Source organism: Ptychodera flava, chromosome 4, assembly GCF_041260155.1.
Source record: "Ptychodera flava strain L36383 chromosome 4, AS_Pfla_20210202, whole genome shotgun sequence".
NCBI classification, from domain to species: Eukaryota; Metazoa; Hemichordata; class Enteropneusta; family Ptychoderidae; genus Ptychodera; species Ptychodera flava.
The window spans coordinates 30,559,165-30,586,298 of record NC_091931.1 but is presented as its reverse complement, the minus strand read 5'-3'; the positions used below and the strand labels follow the sequence as shown (position 1 = coordinate 30,586,298).

Genomic DNA, 27,134 nt, shown 5'->3' with positions numbered 1-27,134 from the left:
GTATAATGGGATATTTTTTCATTAGTTCGGCAACCTACATGTAAATTTGCTAACAAGCCTTCGGTTAGTTGAATTCCTAATGCATGCAGCCGAACTTCTCTAACTGCCGTCTGCCTCTTCAACCCAGCCAATTTTCAGCTACCGAGCCTGTTTTTTTGTGTAATTCATGAATCGCGATATGTAGTCGCGATACGCTTTTGATACTTTCCTCTTTCGAAATGCTATCCGAACTTAATATTTTGAGTTCAAACACCAATCATCCTTTAAAAACGCTCCCCATGGAATAGTCTAACTGGGCCACTTGTAAGTGATGGATCGTCGCAAATTGCTTCCTATATTTCTCAACGAAAAAGTGTCAGCCAAACAGCGGCAAACCAGCAGCCAGTGTAACAGGGCGATAAATTTCCATCCGCGTATTTCGGTAACAATCCATCTCTGCAAAGTGCACAAATTGAAACCAAGACCAGACCCTATCAGAGCGCGTGAAAATAGAGTTCAATAATCAAAAGGTAAAAATAGGACTAGCTACAGTTCTTTAAAACGTGCGGAAAAGACACTCTGTCTGTCTGATGAAATCAGTAATTACTTGTGTAGTTAACATTTTGACTTCGTTTGGAGGGGCAATTGAATTGCGAGAAACGGAACAAATTAGCGAAAACGCGGAGTGAGCTCCATAAAATTTGACTTTTGTTGACTTGTGTACCCGTGCCATTAAAAACATACCTATCATGTTTGAATTTACATTTCAAATATCGCAGAGTCACTTTTTGACGCAGTCCCCGTGGGTGGTGGGCGTGGTTGTGTAATCTTTGTCCACGCGTCCTTACAGTAAACTGCATCGTTCAGTGACAGATAAGATGCCGGGTGCCCGCTCCGCAAGTCATAGGTCATAGGTAAATGCCAATCACCAATTAAAAAGCATCGATTTGTCCGCTAGCGTGACAAAACCATCGCCATATATTGTCCAAGCCACCTGCTCGATAGGCCTGCGTAACGTAGGCTTGTATGTCTCAGGCCGTACTCAATATTGCAAGAATTACAAGTAGGGGTCAGTTAAAGAAGAGAACCCTTCTGAACTTTGAAATCGGACAGGAAATCCTGTCTGCGATACAAAATCTGCCACGTTTATGGCAATGACTGGACAGGTGTTCTGTTCTGCGCCAGGCATCTTTGATCATGGACCTATTTTCTTGAACTAACCGTTTTCAGATCTGTCAATATAGGGACTCCACTTCCAAGAAATACAACATGAATCCAGAGAGTTACAATGAAAGATATACACAGAAAAAACAACAAGAAAAAAAACAGCTCTACAATATCAACATCTTTTCCAGATGATGATGGTGATGATGATACTGATGATGATAATAATACTTCTTCACGTCATATCTTCCACGTTTTAGGGCGCTTCATCCTATCTGTTTTACTACTTTAAGCAATTCGGCGGCAAGTCCGATATTTCGTCGTATCCGTTCACGGTAAACGGCACCATTTACCCTTTGAGCGCCAAAGTCGACTTCTGCCACCTTTATAAAATGTACCCCAGTCAATTTTTTTTTCAGATTTTTGCCAAAATTTTGCTGAAAACGTGTAGCTAATGAAACGTGATGTCCGTTTGGTCCAAAATAATTAAATACAGAAAATTCATAAAAATTGTTAAAATTTTGCTCTGAAATTTTGTTGGGAAAAATTACAGCACTCAAAAGGTTAATTTGGTAGACTACACTAGCGTTAACGTGCATAGTCTGCCCTTATCCACAGTCGTTTGGAGAGCTATTCAGCGCTGGGACTATTCGCCCCATAGACGAGTATACAGAAGCGAGAAATACCCCAAGTCTGGAAACAGAATGGCTATAAAAACCACGCCATGTCACATTCCGTGTCCGATTTCACTGTGAAAATTAGCAAGTTCATCTATCATGCAACCGTCGATCGTTCCCTATCATTCTAAAATTTCATACCTGATACTTTATCTGATTCAAAAACGCTCGTTTCGTGTGATTTTCGGCCGAATTCGACGGACACCTCGCCAAAACCTGAGGGTGAGCAACATTCCGGTCACCTCTTGGATACCTCCACTTTACTGACGTTAGCGCCGCCTACCCATGAGGGATGACTGGAATGTTGCTCACGCTTATGTTTTGGCCAGGTGTCTCTCGAACTCGGCCGAAAATCACAGGAAATGAGCATTTTGTAAGCAGATGAAGTATCAGGTATGAATTTTCGTGTGATTTTCGGCCGAGTTCAGAAGACACGTCGCCAAAACATAAGGCATGAACAACCTTCCAGTCACCCCTCATGGGTACGCGGCGCTAACGTCAGTAAAGTGGAGGCGCCCAACGTCCACTGTGAGGTGACCGGAATGTTGCTCACGCTTATGTTTTAGGGAGGTGTCCGTCGAATTCGGCCGAAAATCACACGAAACGAGCGTTTGTGAAGCAAATTAAGTACAAGGTATGAATTTTGAGAATGATAGGGAACGGTCAACGGTTACATGATAAATGAACTTGCTAATTTTCACAGTGAAATCGGACACGGAATGTGACATGCCGTGGTTTTTATAGCCATTCTGTTTCCAGACTTGGGGTATTTCTCGCTTCTGTATACTCGTCTATGGGGCGAATAGTCCCAGCGCTGAATAGCTCTCCAAACGACTCTGCCTTATCGTAATTGTATAGTAAACTCACGAGTTTTCACGTGTGAGAAACGGGCATTACCTTCCACAGATGTGTCACATATGTTGGTGTAAAATATTCCCTTACAGGGCTGAACAAACTTTTGTTTTTTATGCGCTCTGGTCGCTTTATTAGAATTCTATGCGTTTCTTTATTTATCTGTACGATATATACCTCGCTATCTTTCTAAAATCGACATGAAAATACTGCCGACGAGAAGATTGCCATCTTTCATCATTCCGTATGAGGTTCGGGCTTAATATTTTGACTGCGCGTTTCAAACAAGAATTGATAGAGTCTCCCTGTCTACTTAGCAGAATAATGAAGAATGTGGCAAGCATTAGCAAACGTGACTACTTCATAATTCCGCCCATTTTACACGACTTACAACTAACGAACATTGTGGACATATCGTCCAGTCATAAACAGGCGTGTAAATCGATGATTCACACTCCAGTGAGTATCGAGAATCGATATTTATCGTCAGGTGGCTTTCACGCCTAATTTTCACAAGATTTTTTTTTTATCTTGACCTCCCAACCGCCAAGAAATGAAATTATTACGATATTTTTTTTCTTTCCTTTATGACTTCGTTCAAGCCCAGAGATTGCTTACAAACGCACAGCAGGGTATTTATCAAAGGACCTTGATTAGCTATAGATTGAAAAGACGAGGAAAATCACTACTGGGATTTTGTCTTTCAATATATCACTTGAAGACGAAAGCCTTCTTGTCAACAGAAGCATTTGTAATATTCCTTGTCATTCCGAGGGGAGGGATGAAGAGCAAGTAGTGATTAGCCGTAGTTCGCGATTAATACCAATAATCGGCCGTTGAGTCTCATCCGACTGAGCACCGTTAGTCAGCCGAGCTGGGAGTAATTCAGCTTGTACCACTTGTTAAATTTGCCGTTTGCTCACCATTGATTAATCTTGTCGGAGTATTAATTTTCCCGCAGGTTGCCCGGGATGCCTTTTCTTTTCGGCGGATCGATACGACAGAATCAATTCAAGAAATATGGCGTGAAGGGTCCCGCTGGGCGAGATCTTGCACAATATTGCCGGGACGCGATAAGGCGATTAGAAGTTTCATTAACTTTCTCCGTTTTCTAATACCATTCATGATATTGGTTTCATAATGAGACGTCGATTAATTGTCCAGTTCCTCGCGACATCTTTACTTCAGGGGCTTCGCGGCAAAGCAAAGAATGACAAACACATGACGTAATCATCATCTACTTCGAAGGTCGCCGCTTTAATATTTCTAATGGTTCAAAATGGGGAAGGTCGCGCGAAAGTTGCCGAGAATCAGCTAGATGAGTCTCCTTCACGAATGATGCAGGATTACTCAGAATGTTGTATCCTAGCAACGCCATCTCCAGCCAGTGACAGCGCGTCTCGCACTTCTGCTCCTTGGCAGTTCGCGGACACAAGTCAAAGGGAGACTGTTGACTCGATGAGCTGGCACGGTCATCATCTAAAACCGTATAAATCAGGGTGTGAAAAGAGGACTTGAGTACGCAATGTAGAGAACTTATATTCGAAGCTAACGATGCTGTGAAAGAATACACAGCATATCGCCAGTTGCTGCAGTCTCACTTGCATGACTCAAAAAGTCTCAGAAACAAATTTTCGAGTGATTTCGAGCTTGTATATTGGTTAATTTTTCGGCACCAAGTTCACAGTACACAGAGTGGCGCCTATCATGAAACTATTGGCCACTGTGCGTTCACAGAATAGAGCCGCTGAGCAGAATAACAAAATTTAATCATCATTTGAAAAAATAACAAATGCTACGTGAAAAGGGGTGCTCGCGTTGAAACTGTATCGCCGAGGCATTGTCCTTTAACAAGGCATAAGAGTTATAAGCCATGATATAAGGAAATTAAGGATTGTTGCTACAGAAATCTACATCCACTTTGCTAGGGAGTCTTGATGTTTTCTCGAGTCGCACACCCAACGTTACAGATTTATCAGTGGGAGCCCGTCGTTGGGCGGAGAGGTCGGGCAGTGACGTGGAAAATTGTCCCAATTAGCGTTCAAGAGGGAGCTAGGTTTCTTCCGCGGAATTGAGAACATTCACGGAAAGTTGACCCCACTGTTGTTAGGGACTTATCATCACTACTCTGTTTTAGCGAGATCGAGTTCCTAATTGCCGAGGAGCGTCGAGACGATGTTCTGACTTAAATTTGTGAGACCCATAGATCTTCGATTATTTGAGTTTTCTCGAAACTGTGCCTTCTTTCGACGTCTGGAACATTCGGGTAAGCGAATTACATCAAGTCACACTGGGTGCAAATTCAACACAAACACAAAGGACGTGTAATGCTGTTATCGTTTGACATGATCTTGATAGGCAAAACAGTTAGGAAAATCTCTTGAATAGAAACTGAATACGTAATACAATAGCACTGCACTGATTAACAGTCGGCATAAGAGTTCAACGCGATTGTTTTGCGGCTAACGAGTCACTGGAAAATTTGTACTTGCGGCAAAAAGTGGCGCTTTCAAACCATCGCTTTCAAAATTTCAAAGGTCAATTCAAGTCCACCATTTCAAATCGCTTTCTCATTCTGTTTTGATTGAAAAATCAGCACATTGATGCTAATCGGTGCCCTGTTTACAGTAAGAGTAGTTGGTTTTGATAATAGTCCATGGCAACAGTTTGCGATCTATAAATCAAATGCATTTTAACCCTTTGAGTGCCAAAGTCGACTTTTGTTGCCTTTATACAATAAAACGCCAACAATTTCTTTCAGATCTAGACACTTTTTGCTTATTTTTACCAAAATTTTGGTCAAAAAGTGTAGCCAATGAAAATTCATGTCCATTTGCTCCAAAATCTTAAGAAAAATTTCAGAAAAATTCATAAAAATATGTAAAATGTTGCCCTGATATTTTGGGGAAAAATTACAGTGCTCAAAGGGTTAATATTGTTATTTCTACCGTCATGTGGATATGAATGTACATGTATTAGTTATGCAAACCTATGTTCCGTCTACAATATACAGTGTTATTGCCGACAAACGAATTACAGTCCGGACTAAAATTCAGATGTCAACAATACCATCGTAAATAAATTAAACACACGCGTGCCGTGTTGAAAAATTGAGCAATGGGAAGTTTAAAGGGCCAGTAATGCTAATTTTTGATGATTTTATGCACTATTGTCGTTTTTAATGACATCCATAATTTCTTTTTCTACTCCCCAAAACATGTTGATATACGCAGTATTCGGCTTGTCAACTCAGCCCGTACACGTGTAAACTGCCATGTTATCGTTGACAGTGTGAATTCTGGTCCGGACTAGAATTCAAATGAAAACAGTAGCTGCGTTTTAGCACAGAGTAATATCATAGACAAAGTGGCAACAGCTATTGTTTAAGGCGTGAAGCGGTTACGTAAGCAATCCTTGTTTGCCTCGCCTAACGAAGCTCTTGGCTCTCTTTTCCGAAGAGTGCCGACCATGCACCCTTCGGTAATTTTCGGATTTTCACCAATTGTTAAGCGAAAGTATGTTCGACAAAGCTTGTGTTGTTGTTGTCGTGTGGTGCTGATGTGCTGGCGAAAACGGGAGTGTTTTGAGCTTCAGGAAAGTGGGTTTTACCGTTTTAAAAATTCCTCTCATATTTTTATGAATATATAATGATTGTGTTTGAACCAAATTTGAAAGTCTTTTATCGATACTGTCTGGTTTTACTCAATGGTTTACGGTCAGTTATACCGTCTTTTACACGTGCGCCAAGAAAGGACATGTTTATGAAACTGCTGGCGTGTTATGTTTTGATTGGCGTGAGGCAGTGTTTCTGGCCTGAGAGCTCACAAAGTAACTATGGTTGCTACGCGACTGGCAGTACGATGCCATCTCGTCGTATGTTTCGCATAATCTCGTGTAATTATCAACCACAAACCAAGCCTCCAAAAAGTTTAACACCTTTTAAGCTCATTTTAATATGAAAAGCCAATAGTCTACCGAGACGACCATGGAACAAAAGGCATGCAAGTGTTGCCACTCTGTCTATGATATTACTCTGTGGTTTTAGACATATATTGTACAGACGCTAAATTAACCAGCTTAACGGTGGGTGTTTCAACATTCTTGTTAGAGTAGAATAAGAACTTTGGCATTATTTAATGCTCAAGTGTTTCGCGAACAGTACATTTCTTGGTCTTTTTTAACACTTCTCTGTGTGAATCTCCCAATAAACGATCTTCTTTTTATCCATAAGCTTCTGTGATGGCAATGTAGTATGCCCGGTCTTTGCCGCGAGTTCACTCACGATTTTGTGTGGGTTGTCTTGTAACTCGGTAGCATTCTGACCGTGGAAAATAGTCACCCGGCAACGAGATGCAAATATCGTCCCTGTTTTAATATCAGCATCAGATTAAACAGCTTACAATCGGGTAAAATCTGTCTGCCCGCTGTTCTTTACAGTTTGCTCTCTTTGGTGATGAAATCAGTCGCGTATTTACATCATGTATATTCAGTCTCCCACTGCAATCGTACGGTTATATCGGATCGCATCGGAGGGATTTCCATCAAGTCTGTTCCTGAATCGTAAAAAACGGACGTACTTTCCTATTGTCTTTTCTTAAAATTATGTTGTAATAGAAGCATCAGTCTTGTCTACACAAAGTATCTAGTGCAATATGCAGTGTTATTGTTGACAAATCATTTCTACATCGAGATGAAGATTCGGTTGTCAACCATAAGGTAACGGACATAACACGCATGAAGAGCTGTGTTGACAAGGACATGATATGGGGAGTAGATAAAGGAAGTATATCCATGGAGAGAGCAACAAAATAAAGGAAAAATACACCAAAAGTTACAGCTAATTGAGCTTTGATTCCATATTTCATTTCCCAGACTCCTTAAATTGGAGAGGCATACTTACTATTTGACATGGAAGAGAGCATCTCGTACAAATACAAACGTTGGAATTTTCTCGCGTACATTCCTCGTCGCGGGGATTCGCCGTCAGCGATCGCTCGCTCAATTCCAGTGTTGTGCAGAGATCGCGTATCACAAACAATGTCTGCGCTTATCATTTTGAGAAATGTATGTAGACAATGCTTCGTGATGACTTTTTGCCCAAAAAAATGAATGAAGGTAATGTAATGTCGTGATCATGTATGTTTCAATCTAATGCACGTACGACTAAGACAGACATGTGGCTTCAAAGGGTAAACAACGAAATGCAGAAACTCTTGCTTGCAACCGTTGCCTTTTACTAAATCACGGAATTGGACAAAAAATATTCCGTTTTGAGAAAAAAAAACCCGGAAAGCGCAACAACGAGAACAAACCCACTGGTCGCCTTTTCCCTCGCTCTTAGTTTGCTCAGCAAAATTGTATGTACTCTCCATTTTGCTTTCTCAAACACAACAGGATTATGTCAACAGGGTGGCATCGTATTAAATAGATAATCCGGCATGTTTGACAAGAATAATACCAAAACACGATTAGGCGCGGAAAGCGAACAAAGAAAGCATAATTCTTGATATTCCCTTCACAATGCAATGGATACAACCCTGGATGTCACATCCATGATTCGGCACACCTCCGCCGCCGAGTCTTTACAACCCATCCGATCTCTCCTCAACTGCCTGCGTACCTTAACTTATCATCCACCCGCTTCCTTAACCCCTATAATAGACAACATTAGCAGGTATTAAATATAGCGCACTGCATCCGAGCTTCCCTTTATGCGATTCTCTCGGAAAGACACCGAGTCAATTAAAACTTTATAACTGTCGTCCATCACGGAATCACGTGGTTTTTTTTCCTCGACATCTCGTAAAACTCTAAATGTCCTTGCAGCATGAGAAAATACTAATCCATTCAACCGACAGGCATGCAAAAATTCGCAAATTGCATTTTATCATTTCCTCCCGATTCCGTCGTTTTATGACTGACTTTTTTATTATTCGTTTTCATTTGCTGAAGCCGATAACAGGAAGTCACATATCTGAATTATTTATTTATTAGTCGGATTATTTTATAGTTTTCTTTTTACGGGAACACCGCGTTCGTTACCTTCCCGGGTGTTTATTTTTACAGGGTATTTTTGACCTAATGTCATAATTATTTCATGTCGATGAAATCGACACGCGATGCGTTTCACAAGTTCCAGAAATAGAGTAACACTACTGTTCAATCACTGTAATGCATCGAAAAAAATAAATGCATGAAAATTGCATAACTAGTATATTTATCATAAGAGCACGAATAAATCTGTTCTGCTAATATATAAAAGTATTTAGGTTTATTAGTTGTTACTTTTGATATATTTTGCATAAATTTCGGGGGTTTTTTTGCATTTGAAGAGATTCTACAAGTAACCGTTGTGGAGTGTTACAATACTTGTCATAAAGGTGTAACAATACGGTCCTAAATTATCAGTAACAGTATTTCGATCCATTTTATTAATTCAAGGTACATCTTACAAACAGAGCGAAAAATATCATATTGTAAACATACTTTCTTTCTTCTACTCCCAAAATCGTGGATGTGTCGACTGTCCAACTGCGTTGTTGACAATTAGTGTTTACTACAATTCATTTATAGACAAAACATTCCATATTGTACACGATCCTCAGTGTTGACAAGGCCAATATTGCATTTCAACAAATTCAGAGTAAAGAAGTTTTTTCCGACAAATTATCATGAAAATATTATTAAAGGTTACAGATATTGCTATATTAACTGAATATACCTACCTACCACTTATGAAGCGCGGTCTCCGAGTTATGAGCGAGGGCTTTGACTCGGATAATTTCCATAGCTCTCGATCGTGCGTCCCCGGGCCAAACAGCACTATTCCCTCCACATGAGCAGTGCGTGTACGTGATGAACTCGTTACGCCAAATGCACTGTTCAAAACAATTTAAACCCAACTGTCTAATAGCATATGAAAGTGTTTTCCGAAGACCATCCAGCTGTCATGATGGCTGGGTCGGGTCCGGGAGTTAACTTCGGCACAGCCAACGTACATGTACCTATTAAGAGGAGACGGGCATGGCACCGGTCAGGATTATGCGAATCTGTCTGTATAGACCGCACGCTTGCGTTGGACTCAAGCGACTTACTCCTAATCAAGCCTATCGACACTGTGTTTACATCTTTTCCACTCGAGAGATTGCCTTTCGAGCAAGGAAGTTAAAGAACTCGGAAAATTTGAACTACGCGCATACCTCATTTTGGGGAAGCGATATATTTCAATTAAGTCATTGGCTGAATGTCGGGCAGTGCAATTGGTCCTCGTGGCGGGGTTCGGCGACCCCGAGAGCAGTCATGTAGATGTATGAGCTAGACGTGTGGGCGCAAAGATCAAGCGAACAGCCGTGGTTGTTTGAAGTCAAACATCTGATGATGTTTCAGCGCAGACGAGAACCTAACGACGCATGAGTTCTAAATACAATTTGTATAGCAACCAGACGACAACGAGACACTGCAGGTGCGAAAAAATATTCCCAACAAAGTTCAATACCCCTTTCTCTCTTACGCCTCCATAAAACATTCTGAAATTATGTTTCACGCCGTCATTGTTTATCTAAAAGCCCAATTTTGTTGCAAATAATTAGGGGAGCAACGCTAATATTTCAGATTAGTCTAGTAGGATATTTATGGCTCAATATCTATTTTTGACGCGCCGAGGTGAACAATTTATTGAACATCATAAATGTGTAATCAATGTATAAATATCGTCTCATCATTTCTAAGCAAATGTTTGCTTAGATCTGTTTCTGCTGTATTCTTACGCATGTCGTAACGGAAATCAGGGATGTCTGCAGCTCTAGTCTCCAAAGAAGAATGAGAATTTGCGATTTTGTCTGAGAAACGTGTTTCAGCCATTTTAAGTAAAGTATCGCGTTTAATTTGTTCAACTGTTGGTATGACAGCATGCACCATGTCTTGTTAGGGTCAGAACGATTATCCTTGCATTGGGCGACTCCCACCGATAAAACTTAAAGAACTTGTGCGAAATATCCAGACCTGTTAAAGCTTCACTGTCGCCTTTTAAACTTGCATGGGCCTTGCAAGTGCTTTAGTGGGTGACCCTGCATAGACGATAGCCTGGACAATCGTAAATTTTACGGAAACAATGCGAGGTTTATGGTCGTTAACGTGACGGCCGCAGCGCACGATGACGGCGCCCCCGAGCACGGTGTCATGCAAGGCAGCCGAGTCACTGCGTCAACATTACTGTCAAAGTTTATCTGCACGGTATAATAATTATGACGGCAATGACAGTGTGGGTCCTTTCCACCCATGAATGGACGCTTAGGCTAATTTTCATGCCTATGTTGCTACATTTCCTAGCTACTAGAGAATGTGCGTTTGAACAAGACTTTATCTGCAAGTAGTGGCGGGCTCAATTCTTTAGTATGACTTAGTCTTGATCTGCTGTTCCGTCGTGCTAATCCGTACTCTTCCTGTGGTTCATGTATTTGATATAACATCGAGCCACTCCTGGACAGATAGTTCCTGGTATTCAATTTTCATATTTGTGGGTAGATAGAGCTACATGCATTCACAACTACAAGGTTAAATTCCCGACGAAATCTGCCATATCGATAAAAAAATTAAAGAATTAAAAAATATTGTCAAACCTGGCATCTACATGTGTAATTAGATGCCCACAATTACTGAGTGCGTCTCGATTATGACAACGATCAAATTGCTATCGCGTTAGGGAGCTATACCAACCAGACTACCCAGTCTCATTCATTTTCCGTTGACTAGAAGACCAAAACCTATGCCCTTGGACAAGTACTGACATCATTGTGAAATCTGGCTTATTGTTGCTGGCGTTCCACGCACAAATCCCCCTCAAAAACGTCGGATCAAAGTCGTTCAACTGCCGCCACGTCGCCCTAGCAGGGTTAACTACGAAGGAACGCCGTATGAACTGGACTGAGCTGTTCCGATGATAGAGTACGTTTGGTGAATTTAACCACACATACACGACAGATGTAACGATGGTCTAACAAAGCTACTATCGTTACCCCGTATACTCTGGCAGCTTTGCAGACTTTTGTGTGCGCGTTAATCACTCATTGAACTGTGCGCTTTTACACCGCGGTAGTCTCTCCCACGCAACAAGTATGTTCTTCTGTTACTTTTTAGCTGGTTTTCGAGTTATTTATGCGTACCCTTTTCCTCTTTTTCACCCTACAGTAATGGTGGTTTACGCGGAGGGCAATGGTCGACTACCATGGACAAACTGGTAACATGAATGCATGTTTGTTTGTGGTTTTAATGCTGCTAACACGAGGTAGGAGTCGAAATGTTTCCGTTTATTACCGCCATTATGCAAACATTTTCACACAAGGCACCACAAGGTCAATGCTTGTGTTCTGTGGCGGATCCTGAGCGAGGTGATTCCAAAGAACGATCGACCTTGCTCTGTCCGTTCATAAATGGTCGGTATCTCTGAATTTACTGATACCACTAATGTGATTTTCCAACCGTTGGGACTTGTTACTCTGACTGCACACCCGTCCACCATTTTGTTCGAAAGCCAAAGTAGGTTTTCGCTCATTGGAAATTAGGGGTCACCTGGTTGAAGGCACGTAAATCGGACAATACTTGTCTCGTCATATTGAGAAGACCTTATCTGACCTTTGACTCAACAGACAAACAGACGCTCATGAATGCAAATCTCACACACCAGTGCTAAATTTAACCCGTCATCTGGTGTAGTATATAAACACGCTGAACTCGTTTTCAGCCCATGCAAACAGTGGAACTCAGCCTCAGTACGTTCCCGGTCAGAGTATCAAGAGTTCTGTCCGTCCCTGCTGTCTGCAAGTCTGTGGTCTAAATTCCGTTGTATCGCCAACAAACTTGAACTTTGCACACTGCCCCTTGAAATGCCATTCCAATTTTTCCGTTCGTTATAGAGCTTGTACTTTGGTCGTACACTTTAAACCAATCGTAATTCACCGAGCGTGCCCATAATTCCAACACTGTTGGTTATACCTGCATGTGAATTATTTGTGTTACGGCTGTTGTTAAACTTAAATGTAACTATGTCAGTGTGCAGAAACTAAAGAGGACCTTGGAAATTCAAATGTGCATTCTTCTGTACGCAAAGGCAAATCAGGCATGTTGGCGCTGAATTCATTTGATGGTTCCGGCATACAGTCGCCCCTTTGTAATTACTTCTCTCGCACCCAGCTCTCGAAGGCCTGACCGGTAAATCTACACCCAATTAGCGACTGAATTCGCATGTTGGCCAGATACCACGGAGAAAGCCATCACCAAGTCATAACTCTGTTGCACGAAAAAACAACCTCGGGAACATACGGGGGAAGTCGGGGACCCAACTGTTAGCTAATTGATGGCGGACATGTTGTGGCCGTGTTGTATTTATCGATTGGCTTGTCAGCCTACATAAATGCAACTGTAATAGTCCACTACACAATTGTCTGGTCGTTCGTTTGAATGCAGTATATTTTAATATTCTCCCTCGTTGCTCATTAATCTTGACTTGGGCTGTACAGGCTTTGTCTCAATCGAAAGCCGGTTTTTTTTTTCAGTTCAAATATTACACACGTAAGAGTATTTTGAAATCATCTTCGACATTAATATTACCATGGCGACAATTTACAAACAGACCAGAAATCTGACAAGATCGTGTCACAGGCGGGATGGAAAGCAGCTGAAACTCGACTGAAAACGTACCTACGCGTCAGAATCGCTTTTTTTCCTGGACCCGGTTCAGCCAAACCAGACATTCGGGAATTCGGTCAATCACGTGATCGGGCACAACGTCTACACGGGCTCTTTTCATTCAGACAAATACGCTTTGAGAGAATGTGGAAGAGGGTCGTAAAGCGGTGAGAAACACTGTCTGGCGGCCGTGTTTACTGCTCAAACTATTTGTGTTGTTGAACCAGGTCAGAGAATGCATGTTTATTATGTCATATGTAGTAATTCCGACGTTTGAATATTACAACGTGATGACTTTTCATAAACAGGGAATGTATTTGAATAAAAGAATCGAAAATACTTCTTCCGTCGTCACCTCTTGTAGTTACGTCATCGTGCGAAGAATTTGCTGGTAGCCCCTGGTGATGCGACCTTGATGCGCATGAAATGGACTATGCATGCACAAGTTGGCATGATTAAGAGGGGACGGAAAGAGCACAGTGAAATAAACACAACTGCTGCACATATGTTTGATATGTCTTCGTCACAAGTACTGGCAGAGGATGAACACATTTGCATATATCCGTTTATCATCGTACGACCAGATACAAGTTTTATGAGCGACGACGAGCGCAAAATATGTCGCATATTTGAGAACAATTGTCGCACACAATGTCTGGTGATAAAATACGCTTCCACTACAGACATGAGGAAGGGCAATAGCTCTTCTGTTTTCACGGACATCAAGCTCTTCCATCCCCCCAGATGTTTCAGAAAGCTTGCATTCGTGAGGTTAAAGAGCTGCCTCAGTCAACCTAGTGAATTTATTTGATGATTGGTATCAGTGTGCGGAACGTATATCTCCTATCTGAGGTACGCCACTATCAACGAATTTGTAATTGACCTTTCCCGCGAAACGCTCTGACCTCACGTATGGCACAGTACCTCGATGTGGCCAATACCGTCATATCAACAGAGTCATAACGAGGCCAAAATATAATCAAAACGCTATAGTGCAGGGCCCCCAGAAGATTGTATAATAAAAAAGAAACAATTCTCAGTACATCGTAAAGTTATCAGTTGCGGCGAATATAAAGCCTTAAAAAGCCATGATAAACATATTGAATTTTTTCTCTCCATTTGAAGTTAATCGATTTAGGAAAAAAGTGCGTTTCCGTCAAAATCAGTATTCAGTGTTCCATGGCTTTGGAGCTCGTTACCGTGAAAACAGCGGTAGCTCGCTGCGACTGTAATCATACCCCTTTTATTATAGTAATGTTGATGGCTTGGTCTTTTTCTTGCAGAATAGAGCCGTTCGAAAAATTGCAGCGATTAAGCCACGGGTGGCTGGGCATTCTCCCTCCAGAAAACTATTGTAACGCCATATCGTATTCTAAGTGTGGGAATCGTTCGCTGCTTGTATGCATGATCACCTAGGGACGCGGAATCCAGTCACATGATCATATTGGCAGGAATTCCTTCGCTAACTTCATCAAAGCTTACTGTGTAGAGCAACGTTTTCTAAAAATAGGTCACCTGTTCATGAACCATTTTCGATGGCAAAACCACTTCTTATTGGTGCCTTGTTTTGATTTAAGCTTCACCATTCCCTTCAGAAAACGCTGGTTGGAGCGCCAGGTAGAATGTAAGATTTTTGTAATGCACGTGAGTTATTTAAAACGTCGACTGCAGTATTGACGAAGCTCCGGAGCGCAACGCGACACAGACAGAGGCATTTTTTCGCGCTCATATTCGTCAAACACGAGTGAGAGAACAGTTCATAACTGTGGCGAGGTCAACACTCCCCATGACTAGCTCAATTTAAATCGATGTTATAGGAAAACCAGAGTGGAAAATGTTTGCAGTCGAAGGATTGAGTTAGCAACCCCGCATCACATGGCAACACAAATCACAGTAATGCATTTATCATTATACGGCTTGTTATCACAATAGCCGACTAAAATACGGGGTTAGCACTTACAAGCACTTTTCGCAGTTCTAGACGTTAAAATCGAATTAAACATTACACGGAGAGAAAAGCAACTCCCCGCCACTCGTGTTATTTTCCAGGGGAACCTCACACTGGGTCTCCCAGCCAATGTGATGAAACTCAGGAGTTTGAGTGATGCAGTGATTCAGCAGCTAATCTTTTGGATCGTTGGTATTGTTCACTCATTTTACGATTGGAAATCGACAAAAGACGAGAATTCCTGTGAAGTAGCGCTCTAGACTTTTCCTTGGTTACGACTTCTAAAAATCTGTCGATTCATTTCTTCAAATCTACGAATGTTAACAGTTTGAATTGACTCATCCTATTCTTTGTACTCTACCGTGAGATCCCAAAGTAAACGACAAAGTTTAGTTCGGTTTTTGTTGGCTTTTTTCCGTGTTGACCAATTGTCTGTCGTATATGCATTTCACAAAACAAGAAATAGGATAAAATAATCGACTCTCCTTGCTTGTATGGCAACTGTCACTCCACGCATTTGCTGTCTCTTCGGCCGACAGCAATGCATACATCTGATGGAGTACGCGATCGCTCATGGCAAAATATTACACAAATCCATCACCGAGGACCGTTTCATTTTTTATTCATTCACGCTTTTGACGCAAACACCCAAACGATTTTAATGCGATTGGTCGGGCAAACTCTTCGTGCGGCGTTCTTGGCAGTCAGCTCATTTCATAAGAGCGCAAGACTCACAGAGTAAATCTAATTTTGCGCGTTGGATGACGAAAGGAGAGAAACGTATTTCGATTTCTTTTTCGAGCCGGCACACTACATTCCAGCACATTAGATTTTGTGAAATTAAATTTAATATTCTGACGATGTCGGTAAACTTCAACGGCAAAATTTCTTCACCCAACATGCACAAATAAACAGATGAACAGATCTTTGAATTTGTTTAAATGTTACAATTCTTTTCTGGTCTAGAGTAGAGAAATTAAATTCCAATGTTTTCTTTTATTTGCGAAAATGTGAAATTCAATTTTGTTCTCTCAGCTAAAATATACAAATAGACTAGGACCGTTGTGTATTTTATATGCAATTATGAGGTTCTTTGTTTCTCTAATCCAAACACTTGCACTTTTACCTTGTTTTTGCCCGCTCTAAGTAAAATGAATAATTTTAGGTATGCTTGATTGAGTACAAGCAAAGGTTTGAACCGCCCAATGTCAAATTCCTATGACAATAATTTGTATTGCGAGAAACTTGAGGAAGGACATAAGACAAAGTATTGTTTCATGGAATAAAAATGATGACAATATTATCACACATTACATGTATGTGGGAGGGCCAGATATTGTATGGTCATTTGCTTATATATATAATGTGCCCTCCCGGTTATCACCATAATGGCTTTATGACAATCTCTGAACTTGGGCACAGAACTTGGGTGTGTATATATATATATATATATATAATATAATATATATATATATATAATATATATATATATATATATATATATATATATATATATAATATATATATATATATATATATATATGTATATTATATATATATATATATATATATATATATATATATATATATATATATATATATATATATATGAAAAATACGAACGCACTTGCCTATTTTGGTACGATCGGTTGATCTTGTAGACAATTAGGTTTACTGAGCTAACTCTTGTTTCTTTCTCTCGTTTTTTGTCAGCTATCTCACTGAGAGCTGATGGGCGTCTTCGACTGGTTACTGAGACGACACACGTAGCGTTGTCAACTGACGTGACGGTGGAGTACAAACCCCGTAACCATGCGAGTCTTGAATCCGGGGGATTTGTGGTTCTCAACGACCTTGCGTCGGGAGAGGAACTTGCTCGAAAGGAAATCACAGGCGAGACGGACGGATTCGTCATTTTTGACTGCAGCTATTTCGACCACGTCGGAGAATTCAAATTTAAAATTTACGATTCTAACGATAATTTACTGGCAGCTAGTGAAATTTTGGACGTACAGTGGCCAAAGGTGGATTTCGTTCACGCCAGGACGCACGTTGCTATGACGACAGGTGTCTCGGTCACGGTCCGGATCGATGGATCGGTCTGCAAGTTATTCGATCACAATCGCTATGAGACCATCGTTATTGCGGAGTTCGTCGGCACGAATCACAGCTCCGTCGCTCAACATGGAATCGAAGCCATCCCTGTTGCCCAGGACAACATAGACCATCTCCAGCTTATCAACGAGGCTCAGTTCCCGTGCGGGGTTTTCGACAGGGCTGGCCTGTATCAGTTTGTGCTACTATCAAGTTACGGTGATTACTTTTCCAACGATTCATTGGTCGATATCAGCTCTTACTTACAAGTCGTGTGGAGCGAAAACTACCACATTCAAGTCCATTCCTCAACAATCTTTCCCTGTGAACACGCAGTCACTGTGGGGTTCACCACGCCCTCCTGCAGGACTACAAGCAACAAGGTTCGGGTGTTCCGACAGGAGTCCTTCTCCGCCCCCCTCGGCGCCATGTTGGAATACGAGACCGAGAGGAGGGTGTCGGGGGACTCGATCGATGTAGAGTGCGAAGTTTTTGATTCAAGTCCCGATATCGCTGGATATTGTTTCAAGTACATCAGCGTCAGTGAGCTGACCGGAGCGGTCCATGAACAAGGGCAGTCATGCGTTTCCAGCAAAATGCAGAAGGGTAAGTTTTCGACAGATACATTTTTAGTGACCACCCTGACCTTGACCTTAACTCAATATCAATCGAGTAGCACCATGGGGCTGCCGATCTTGATAGAATGTCTCCAACGAAAGATAATAGCGTCGATCTGGAGCATGGTCCTATGTTCAAGAGCGATAGATTTGGTGTTCTAATTGCACAAATTGTTAGTAGATATAACATACATATCACTACTTAAAAGTCGTTTTTTAAATAAAAAGTAGCTTTTAGCAGATTTTACGTCTTAAACTTTACAGTGAGCATTCTGCTCAACTTTTCGAAACTTCTCGCGACCTTGTGGAACTTTTGATTCTTGTGAGGGACAGAAAACTTTTGCCAGAGTTGGCTACTAGGACAAGCTATCCCCTACAGGCTACACGGTATTTTGCGTGAGCAGTTGAATAATCTGCATAGCAAATATCTGTAGACGTACACAAGAACGGAATGGCAAAAATGCTGCAGATGTTTTGTCCCTGGCTATGAAGTCGCCGCTAGAAATATTTGAACATGACCCGGACGGGCGGGACGATGAAACATTTGTGGCCGAAACGTGCACACCTTTTTACCCACTGTGAAAACACGACCTACTTTCAGAAGTTTTGGGGCTGGGCCGATTTTTACCGAAACATGAATAAATCTGGCGTCAATCCATCATCATCATAATAATCGACACTTCCGATAAAGTGCTGGACGCGGGCGATGAAGTGGGCAAGCTATGAGCCATGAAGTGGTGTGTGTTTACCACGCTAATCGAGCTACAAAGATGATTTCATGACATGGAAAATATGATTTCTCGGCAAAAGATAGCCAGGAAATGCTGTAGATGACGTCGTGAAATTTTGAATCACCCACGACTTTATTTGTAACTCAAACAGCATCTATCAAAAAAGTTTTGAAAATTCACCACAGCTTTTTTAAAATCGAACTCGGCCAGGGATAAGAAAGCCGCACCAACGTGACTGACTCTCATACTGTGACTGACTCTCATAAGTAAGTGTATTTTTTGAAATTTTTAGTAACTAAACTTTGCGGGGTAGCGTTAGCATTAACAGCCACTTTAAAAGTTTTAACATCATTATTCAAAATGAGGGCACTTCAGAGAGCGACCAGTTGCACTTTGCAGGGTGAAGGAGCAATTTATTACGCGCTACGGCCTACTTTTGGTGTGGCATCTTTTAAGCAGCAAAGGTCTACTCCGTACAACTTTAGAAAAGTTTTCTTCGCTTTTCCAACACAGCCTTGTTAGTTCTAATGACAATACCTTGTTCGGTTCTCTAAAATTACCGAGATAACCGGGCTGCTCATCCATTTTCCATTGTCCCCCTTTCTTGATGATCGAGATGCTTGAGATAAGAGCTAGTTCCCCTGGGTCGAGTCTGACGTACATATATTGTGACAAACCAAAACACCTGATCCCATTTGCAAAAAATCAGGCCCGGTCCATAATAAAAGAATTACTAACGTACCGGAAAGTGTATTCACCGGTGTCAAAAAACACTGAATTGATTCGGCCGATTAAGTAGCGAATATGCTCTTCTTTCAAATACGACCACCCCGTCCGTAAGATATGCTGCATATTAAGGCTCCGTCAAACTAGACGGTCCGAACTTTGCACTTCAACGCGATTTTCAGGACTTAAAAACCTAACCCCCCCCCCCCAAAAAAAAACCCAACCCCAAAAACACACCCTTCACAGTTCAACGTGACTGATGGGAAAAAACAACATATGCTTGTTATTAATTTACAAGTTTGTATTTAAAAGTTTTGGTGCTACCTAAGCCGACACGGCGATGGCTTGGGTTAGATTTACCAGAGGGGCACCTCAGTCGTTTGGAATGTCTAATTGAACAGAGCATCAACTCGCACTCAATCTCTCCGATTCCCGCACTACATTGTCGTTTGATTCACAGAGTCAATAAGTTGTAATACGGAACAGTCCATTTACTGAGTCACTATTCCACGTTAGTAACGAGATAAATCATTCAGATATGTGAGACCCCATCCATCAAACGACGCCCAAAATTAATCAAACTGAAATCACTCCAGCTCCGCCGCTCTCCCTCTCCCCCAATCTTTTCACTCACCGGGTGTAGTTTACGATGTCACAACGCATGCGCGCGCGCCAAGAGAGCTCTCTCTGATATATGTCGATCAGATAATAAGCTTGAGTTCAGCTCGAAATTTATGGTATCCGTGTACTATGTATCCAGGAGTAGATTGAAGTGTCTGTCATTTTAATCGCAGTGAAAACTCCGACATGATAGACTCCAGACCAGAGCCCTTGGCTCCCATGCAAACATTCAAAATTTCAATCTCTGATGAAACAAGTCTCCAAAGTCAACCACTACTAGTCCCATTCATTAAATTCTCTTACTGCTGGGATAATCATATTCCCAAGACAAAGTCCTTAAAACTTGTTCCAGGGGGCGAGGCATGTTCCTGATTTTTTTCTGCGACTGCGTTGTAGAGTATAACATTCCGCCCTTCCAGCGAACTAGCAGGTCAGTTACACGAGTGTGTTACTAACATGGTATGTGTCAACCCGGTGACGGGCTCGGTGACTCAACGCATGGTCTTGATCTAGCGTGTTTTCACGATGACTTTTTCGGTATCCTCTCTTTCTCTTTCTGTCAATATTTACATCTGTCATTCCCTCCTACTGAACTTGCATCGCATTCTTTGCACGAACATTAATTAGAAGACCAAAGTCTTGGCTCTCAGATCGTAGATGAATTAATGGTGGCCGATCCTCGCCTGTCGTTGTAAATTTTCTGTGTCATTGCCAGTTTAAACTAGTTTAGTTTTCCGACAATCAGTGCAATCAGAGATCCAACTTAGAGCCAGGTTGATTGATGAACGCGCGTAATGTCAAACCCGCTATCAACCGAAAACAACTATAACTTAAATTTATGCTGGTTAAATATTTTAACGGTAAATAACTCCCATTTTAATGATTACATATTTAATTCCCTCCCCTCCCCTCCTCATCATCACACTCGTCATATCTGAAAACAAAATGCACCTTATCGCGTCCACCCTCACATACGATAGGGTTTATAGCAATCCATGCATCCACTTACGATGCCAATGTTCGACGCGATTCAGGTCTGTTGCCAAAAAAGGGTCATTTTCAAAATGATAACAAATTGCAGTGCTGCTATTGTCGGCGGGAAAATCAATCGGCTAATATGATCAACGGAAAATAGGCTGGTTTAGCCTCTCCAGGTTTAAATGTAATTACTCAGAGAGCTGTCGAATAGAAGATATTTTGTACTCGGTGATGGACCCTACTGTAACCTCAAAGGTTCCATCTTCCATTGCATCACTAATACGCTGAATAGCTGGAGTGTAGATTGGAATTCCCAGCCAAGGGAATAAAGCAGGCTTTTCTTTCCTTTTTTGTGTTGGATCCCATCATCTTCGCTAAAGGCGCGCAGCCACTCGGGTAATCGAAGGAGGATAGCCGAGCAGCTTGAACGCTGATCGCTGGCCCTGAAACTTTTCACAGCTAATTTGGCACGACAAAGATATTACTCATAGCTCATTGCGTCCTCTGATTTTCGTATCAATAACAATGATTTATTCTTTCGCTACATCCTGCATTTTGCTGAACATTTGTGGGGAGTCGACATTTGTAGGGTGCCTACGTTCAATAGCCGAGTCAATACATCATTTCTTGAAAACGAAAGCAAATTACTAATTGCGTATTAATTTATCGTTGTTAATCCATCCATTGTGAAATCTCACCGTATAGTAATTTTTTATCGAGCGTGTATTTCGTCATTGTCGGCCCGCGTCTGGTTGTTATGTCTGCCCCCGAGATCTATTTTACTGTCAAAATGCACAGATGTCCGTGTCGATATACAGTATATATACTGTGTGTTTGTCGACTGTTTCAAGCGTTGATCTGTTTAAATTTATCTGTTGATGCAGTGAGTCACTCTACGCCTTTTTTCCCGTCTCTTGACTTTTTACTCAGCACACAGCGCTTTCTTCAAGTGTGCCATTCGTGTTGTCGGGGAATGGCTGGGCCAGGGGATCTTACAAGTAGTGATGCTTATATTCCTGACTTATACGTGAATCATTATTGGGAAGAACTAGTTCAAGGCAGAATGTTAGCCCCGGGGACACATATTAAGATTCTCAAACTTTTACAATACTTTGCTTCTTTGTGTTGCTTGTGTGATTCGTTTTGAAACCTGTGTAGCGATGAAGGATTTTTACTGTTTTTTCAGTATAGAGTTAACCCAGAGATACTGGCCGTTTTGAATTTCAAATATTGATCAATTGCGTGTAATTTATTTCTCGAGCACCACAGTTTGCACGATGACCCTGATTTTTGCCTTTATTGTTAAGTTTTCTCCCAGGAAAATTTGAGCGAAAGTTTAAACCTTGTGTTTCGAGGCGGGAAGTAACTTGAACTTTACAGTGGTGTTTTCGCGGACACAAGAAACACGATGCACCAAAAGTATGGCGAACATATTCACGCAGCTTTCTCGGTTAAAAGTTCACGTATCTCTGGTACATTTTCCACGAGGGATGATGGCCCAGACGCTCTCAGTCGTAGAATATTTCCATACAATCCCGCAGCAGTCGTGCACCAGGTGTACCGGCCGCGTACAGTCAAATTGCGAACGTTCGAACGGCAAGAGCGTTAATGAAGTGTCTCGATAGACTGAAAGTAGAAAGTGTCGTTTCAGGCGCAGAGACAACACACTATCACTTTCTATTTTGGCGCCTTTTAGGGGTCATTACGTACCATTATCTCTCGGCTTATTGTCTTCTTGTGTTTTCCTGAACTCGAAACTTCCTCTCAACTCTGTAAAAACGCTTTTTTTTTCCAGCGAGTACACGCTCCAGCAGAAAGAGCCAGTAATGACTTAGCCGTGTTGTAATTATTCATCTCAATAAGGAATACAAACAGCGTTAACACGGTTCAGGGTTATTAAGGTGATATTATAGTATTATTGCATTCACGGGCAAACATTTATTCATGAAAGTACACAGTATTAAATGGCAGTTGTGACAGTAATTTTCTTGACTTAGGTTACCGCATCAGTGCATGGTTCGTTTCCCAGGGTAGGCGGAACACAGGAGGCAGCTCTCTCGTGTTGAACTTTTGACGCGAGTCTGAGTGGTGTGTGGATTTATTGGAACGACGCAGTCGGCGCGCGTCAGAATCAAAGCGTGAATCGACCGAATGATTTGTCAAGTCAGTTTCCCGCCAAAACTTTCCCATGATCGTTCTACAGCCATCTCCACCTAGTAGCATGAAACGGTCAGGTAAACCTTAAGGTATTAATTTGTCGGGTAAATCAAAAAGCACAACCTAGGAGGTTGTTTCTAAAATTAACAGTTAAATTCAGCTATTAATTACCTCTTTTCGATCGTCAACTGATTTCTTTAAAGCATTGTATAAACTGACATCTCGACGTAATGAGAGGCAGGCTCTCAATGTTAAGTATTTGTGAACATTATAAAATATCACCATAGTAAACGCTGCCTACCTCCTTAACATTGTCATAATCATACATCAAAAACCTTTCACCACCACCTGTTGGTCGTTCTTACAGGTAAGATAACTGTACTAGTGCTTACCGAACTTCGAGACAAGATGGCAGGATCTAAGTTCTATTATCCCATAACTCTCTGGGATTGAATCTGAAAGACCCGGATGTACAATTTATTGGCCAGGTCTAGGGTCGATTGAGCTGAGTTGGCTTCAGACTTAGCAGGATATCTGAACGCATTAGTGTCTCATTTCATGATTCTGCAATAAAGAACATCCTGTGCGATGTTATTTGATGTTTGTATTGATGGCAATCGTCATTTAACTCAGAATTTTTAGTACAAATGTAAGATAAAACTGAACAGGAAATTTGACTGCGAACGGAGATTGAGGGGACAAATAATTTATGTATCACTTCTTGGCTTATTGAATTGTAGTTTTTTTCGAAACCTAAAAAGCATTGTTATCAGATTAGTGTCCGTCTCTACGTATTTCTGTCTGTCTGTCTGTCTCTCTGGCTGTCTTTGTCTGTCTTTCTATCTCTGTCTCTGTCTGTCTGTCTGTCTGTCTGTCTGTCTGTCTGTCTGTCTGTCTGTCTGTCTGTCTGTCTGTCTCTGGTGTTCAGGCGCTGATTGTAATAGACTAGAGCAATTTCCCGCGCAAAGTTACGAACAGACAACTTTCTACCCTTGGTGAAAACGAAAGTATTGATCAGCGAAATACGTGACTGAAATGACAAAGAGCATTTCTCTCTATGAAAACAGCGACTACTCAACTCGGCAGCGTTGAAAGCTCAGCCAATAGCCTCGGGGAGACTCATTCCTTGTGTCCACTTAAATCCTCGAATCTTCGCGTGGATTATCGACATTTTCAGTCCCGCCAGCGATTAGAAAACTCAAATTCCCAGAACTATTGTACCTATGCATCGCGGTATTTCCAATTTGAAAATGAAAAAACACCGACATCCTCGCGCTAGAGGCACGGAGGGACCTGTTGTTTCGGGTAGTTGTGGAATGAAAATGCGCCCCATAATTCGACTTCCTCGGCAATTCTCATCAATTTTCACGGTTAACAAGAGTCGATTCTTTGAAAAATCATTCATTCGAAATGACTGTAAAGGGCAGGGTGATGATGATGTGTGCGAAAGAACCAGTCGTAAGAAAGGTAATCTTTTAGTAATCTAAAAAAAAGATCTGAGCGGCACGTTCGGCTGGCGCAACATTTACGAATACTCTGCATTGCGCGGTTAATTGGTTTTTTCAAGTAATTATCAAAATTCCGAACTCTGGTGATCATTATAATTATCGCTATTAGAGGGGCGAAAGCAATCCATTGTTCACGATTACTTTTTAAGGCCAAAGAATATTCATTTCAGTCGATTCAGTCTTTTATATTACCAGCGAATATGCGCTGGATTGGTCGACTCTTGTTGCCACGGCCGTTTAAATAGTTAAACGTGTGAAAATAGCGTTACGGTTGAATTTGCAGCGTAAAATCGCCTTTCCTGGCCGTGTTCAGTGAATTATTCCACTAGAGAAATCATCAGCGCCCGTGACTTTTGGGTGCGTTCGTGGAATGCATGCAAAGATAGAGACTTCGCAACATGAAGGCGTACGCATGGAGTAGAGAAATGCTGTGTGAGGACACAGCGCATGAGTAGTTTTCAGACATAGAGCGATAACAGTGAAACCACTTTTCCCCTTCATCTAGTGGAGTGGCTCTCTCCGGATAATTCGATATTGTCTGAGGTTATAGGGTCGCTAGGAAAAATGCTTCGCGCAATATAAAAAAATACAAGGAATTGAATAAGGGCAGCGAAATTAGCGCTTTGGCAAAATTGCACATCATCTCTTCCGCTATCTAGGGAATAGCTTTGGATGAATTCCATCGGTGAGGATAATCTTCGATGCGCCGATGGAAGCACGGAGGATATCAGAACCAGAAGAGGAAGTGCAATCAAATATGAAATAAAAAAAATGTCGACCCGAAGATTGCTCTCGAATCAGTTCAGTGATGACATTTAAACAATGTATTGCATGTTCACGGATTTTGAAGACAGAAAAACAAATTCCAAGGAAAAACCATCGGTATCTATCATAACATCGCCTCAATGATCTTCCCGCCAGAACGTAATTCCATCGAGACTGATAGCTTCCTTTAGACACAACGGGACCCGCTTCGTAGGACTGACCGGCGTCTAGTTTAACTATCGCCTCGCCTCCGTCTGCATAATGCTCCAGAAGCCCTAATTATAAAGCGGTCGATGTAGAAATTCATAGCCCAAAAGACAGATCAATAACAGTGATACGGTTAATTAAAGGCATCTCCGTATGATCCTCTTATGTTCAACTCTTAGAGCTAATCGAAGCAGCCCCCTAACCCAGGTGCTGCGTCGCTTTAATGCCGGCTACATTTTGCTTCCCTACTGATCAACTGTCACCCGTGAAACTTAATGAAGCCGAAACATTACCTCCAGGAATACATCAACGTTTTGACAAATAATGGCCGCTCGCGGTGTCTAATTGAAATAGGGAGGGAGTCTTTGTTTTATGGGCTACGGGGTCATTACGAGGTCAGATCGCTCGGCTAGTCGAGTGTGTGCCACGAGAGAGAGATTCAGGCGGATTCCAGATTATTTAATTTCAGTTTCCCGATATGTCATGAAGTCAGCAAATGACTAGCAATCATTCTCAAATATTTGCCTAGTGTTAAATTTTCGTCGGATGTTAAGGTAAAGGGCGACGAATTCGGACGCGCACACGCTTTAGAACGTTTCTGCGCAGATTTAACTCCAGCCTGCCGCAAATGGGTTACTTTGTAGAGCATGTATTTAACATTCCCTGTCATTGTTGAAATTGCGCTTTTACCTAATTTTTTGACCCAGTCTCTTAGAAATGCATGTGACCTATAACCTTGTCATATTTTGACCCCCTAGGAAGCTGGTTTTTATTCAATATGAGCGAAAAATTAACATTTCTCTCCCATTTACATGGTGCACATTACCCATTCACCTGGAGATATTGTAAAAAGTAGCGTGGTGACACCCTTTTATTAAAAGTGTAAACTAAATGGTATTATGTCAGGATTTTATTCGCCAAGTTTGGTCAAAATGACACCATTCAAAGCGACAGGAAGAAAGTTCGAAAATTATGTAGTGATATAATTTCGATATCGTCATTTTGTAATCGATACTTATGTTAAAATTTCTTTACAAACATCATGAAAGCTATAAATACGATAGATATGAATCTTAAGTCTTGGTATTTATTAAAATTAACTCATTTGGTAAGCGTTTTATAATTGCTTTCTTTAGTTTAAGTGAATTATATCAGTTTTATTTATTTCTAACGACGCCATTTTAACGTCCGTTTCCATGGAAACGAGCGTGGTGACCCCCTTTTTTATTTCATTTTTGCACTTGCACAACTTCAAAGAATATTTGTGCAAAATTTCAAGAAAATGACACCACAACCTAATTTTGACGTTATTCGTAGTACTTCACCTTAATCTTTTACTCGTTTTACGTTTGAAATATCAAAAGTCCGAGATAAAAGATTGAAGAGGCTGCCATTGCCGGCGATCAGTAATGTTGGCCCAAAGCAAA

At 41.4% G+C, this 27,134-nt stretch overlaps 1 protein-coding gene across 4 annotated transcripts in view; it reads left to right on the top strand.

Moving 5' to 3' along the window:
• Window positions 1–27,134, top strand: part of LOC139131450 (uncharacterized) — a 70,479-nt gene that overhangs the window by 14,104 nt on the left and 29,241 nt on the right. For 2 of the 4 annotated variants that reach the window (XM_070697497.1, XM_070697499.1), the window contains exons 2-3: window positions 11,859–11,955; window positions 17,017–18,003. In XM_070697497.1, coding sequence (XP_070553598.1) covers window positions 11,883–11,955; window positions 17,017–18,003 — 1,060 coding nt within the window. In that variant the 5' untranslated portion in view covers window positions 11,859–11,882. Of the gene's footprint in view, window positions 1–3,724; window positions 4,939–11,397; window positions 11,616–11,858; window positions 11,956–17,016; window positions 18,004–27,134 lie in introns of those variants that run through there. The other 2 variants (XM_070697501.1, XM_070697498.1) reach the window with 2 other exon arrangements.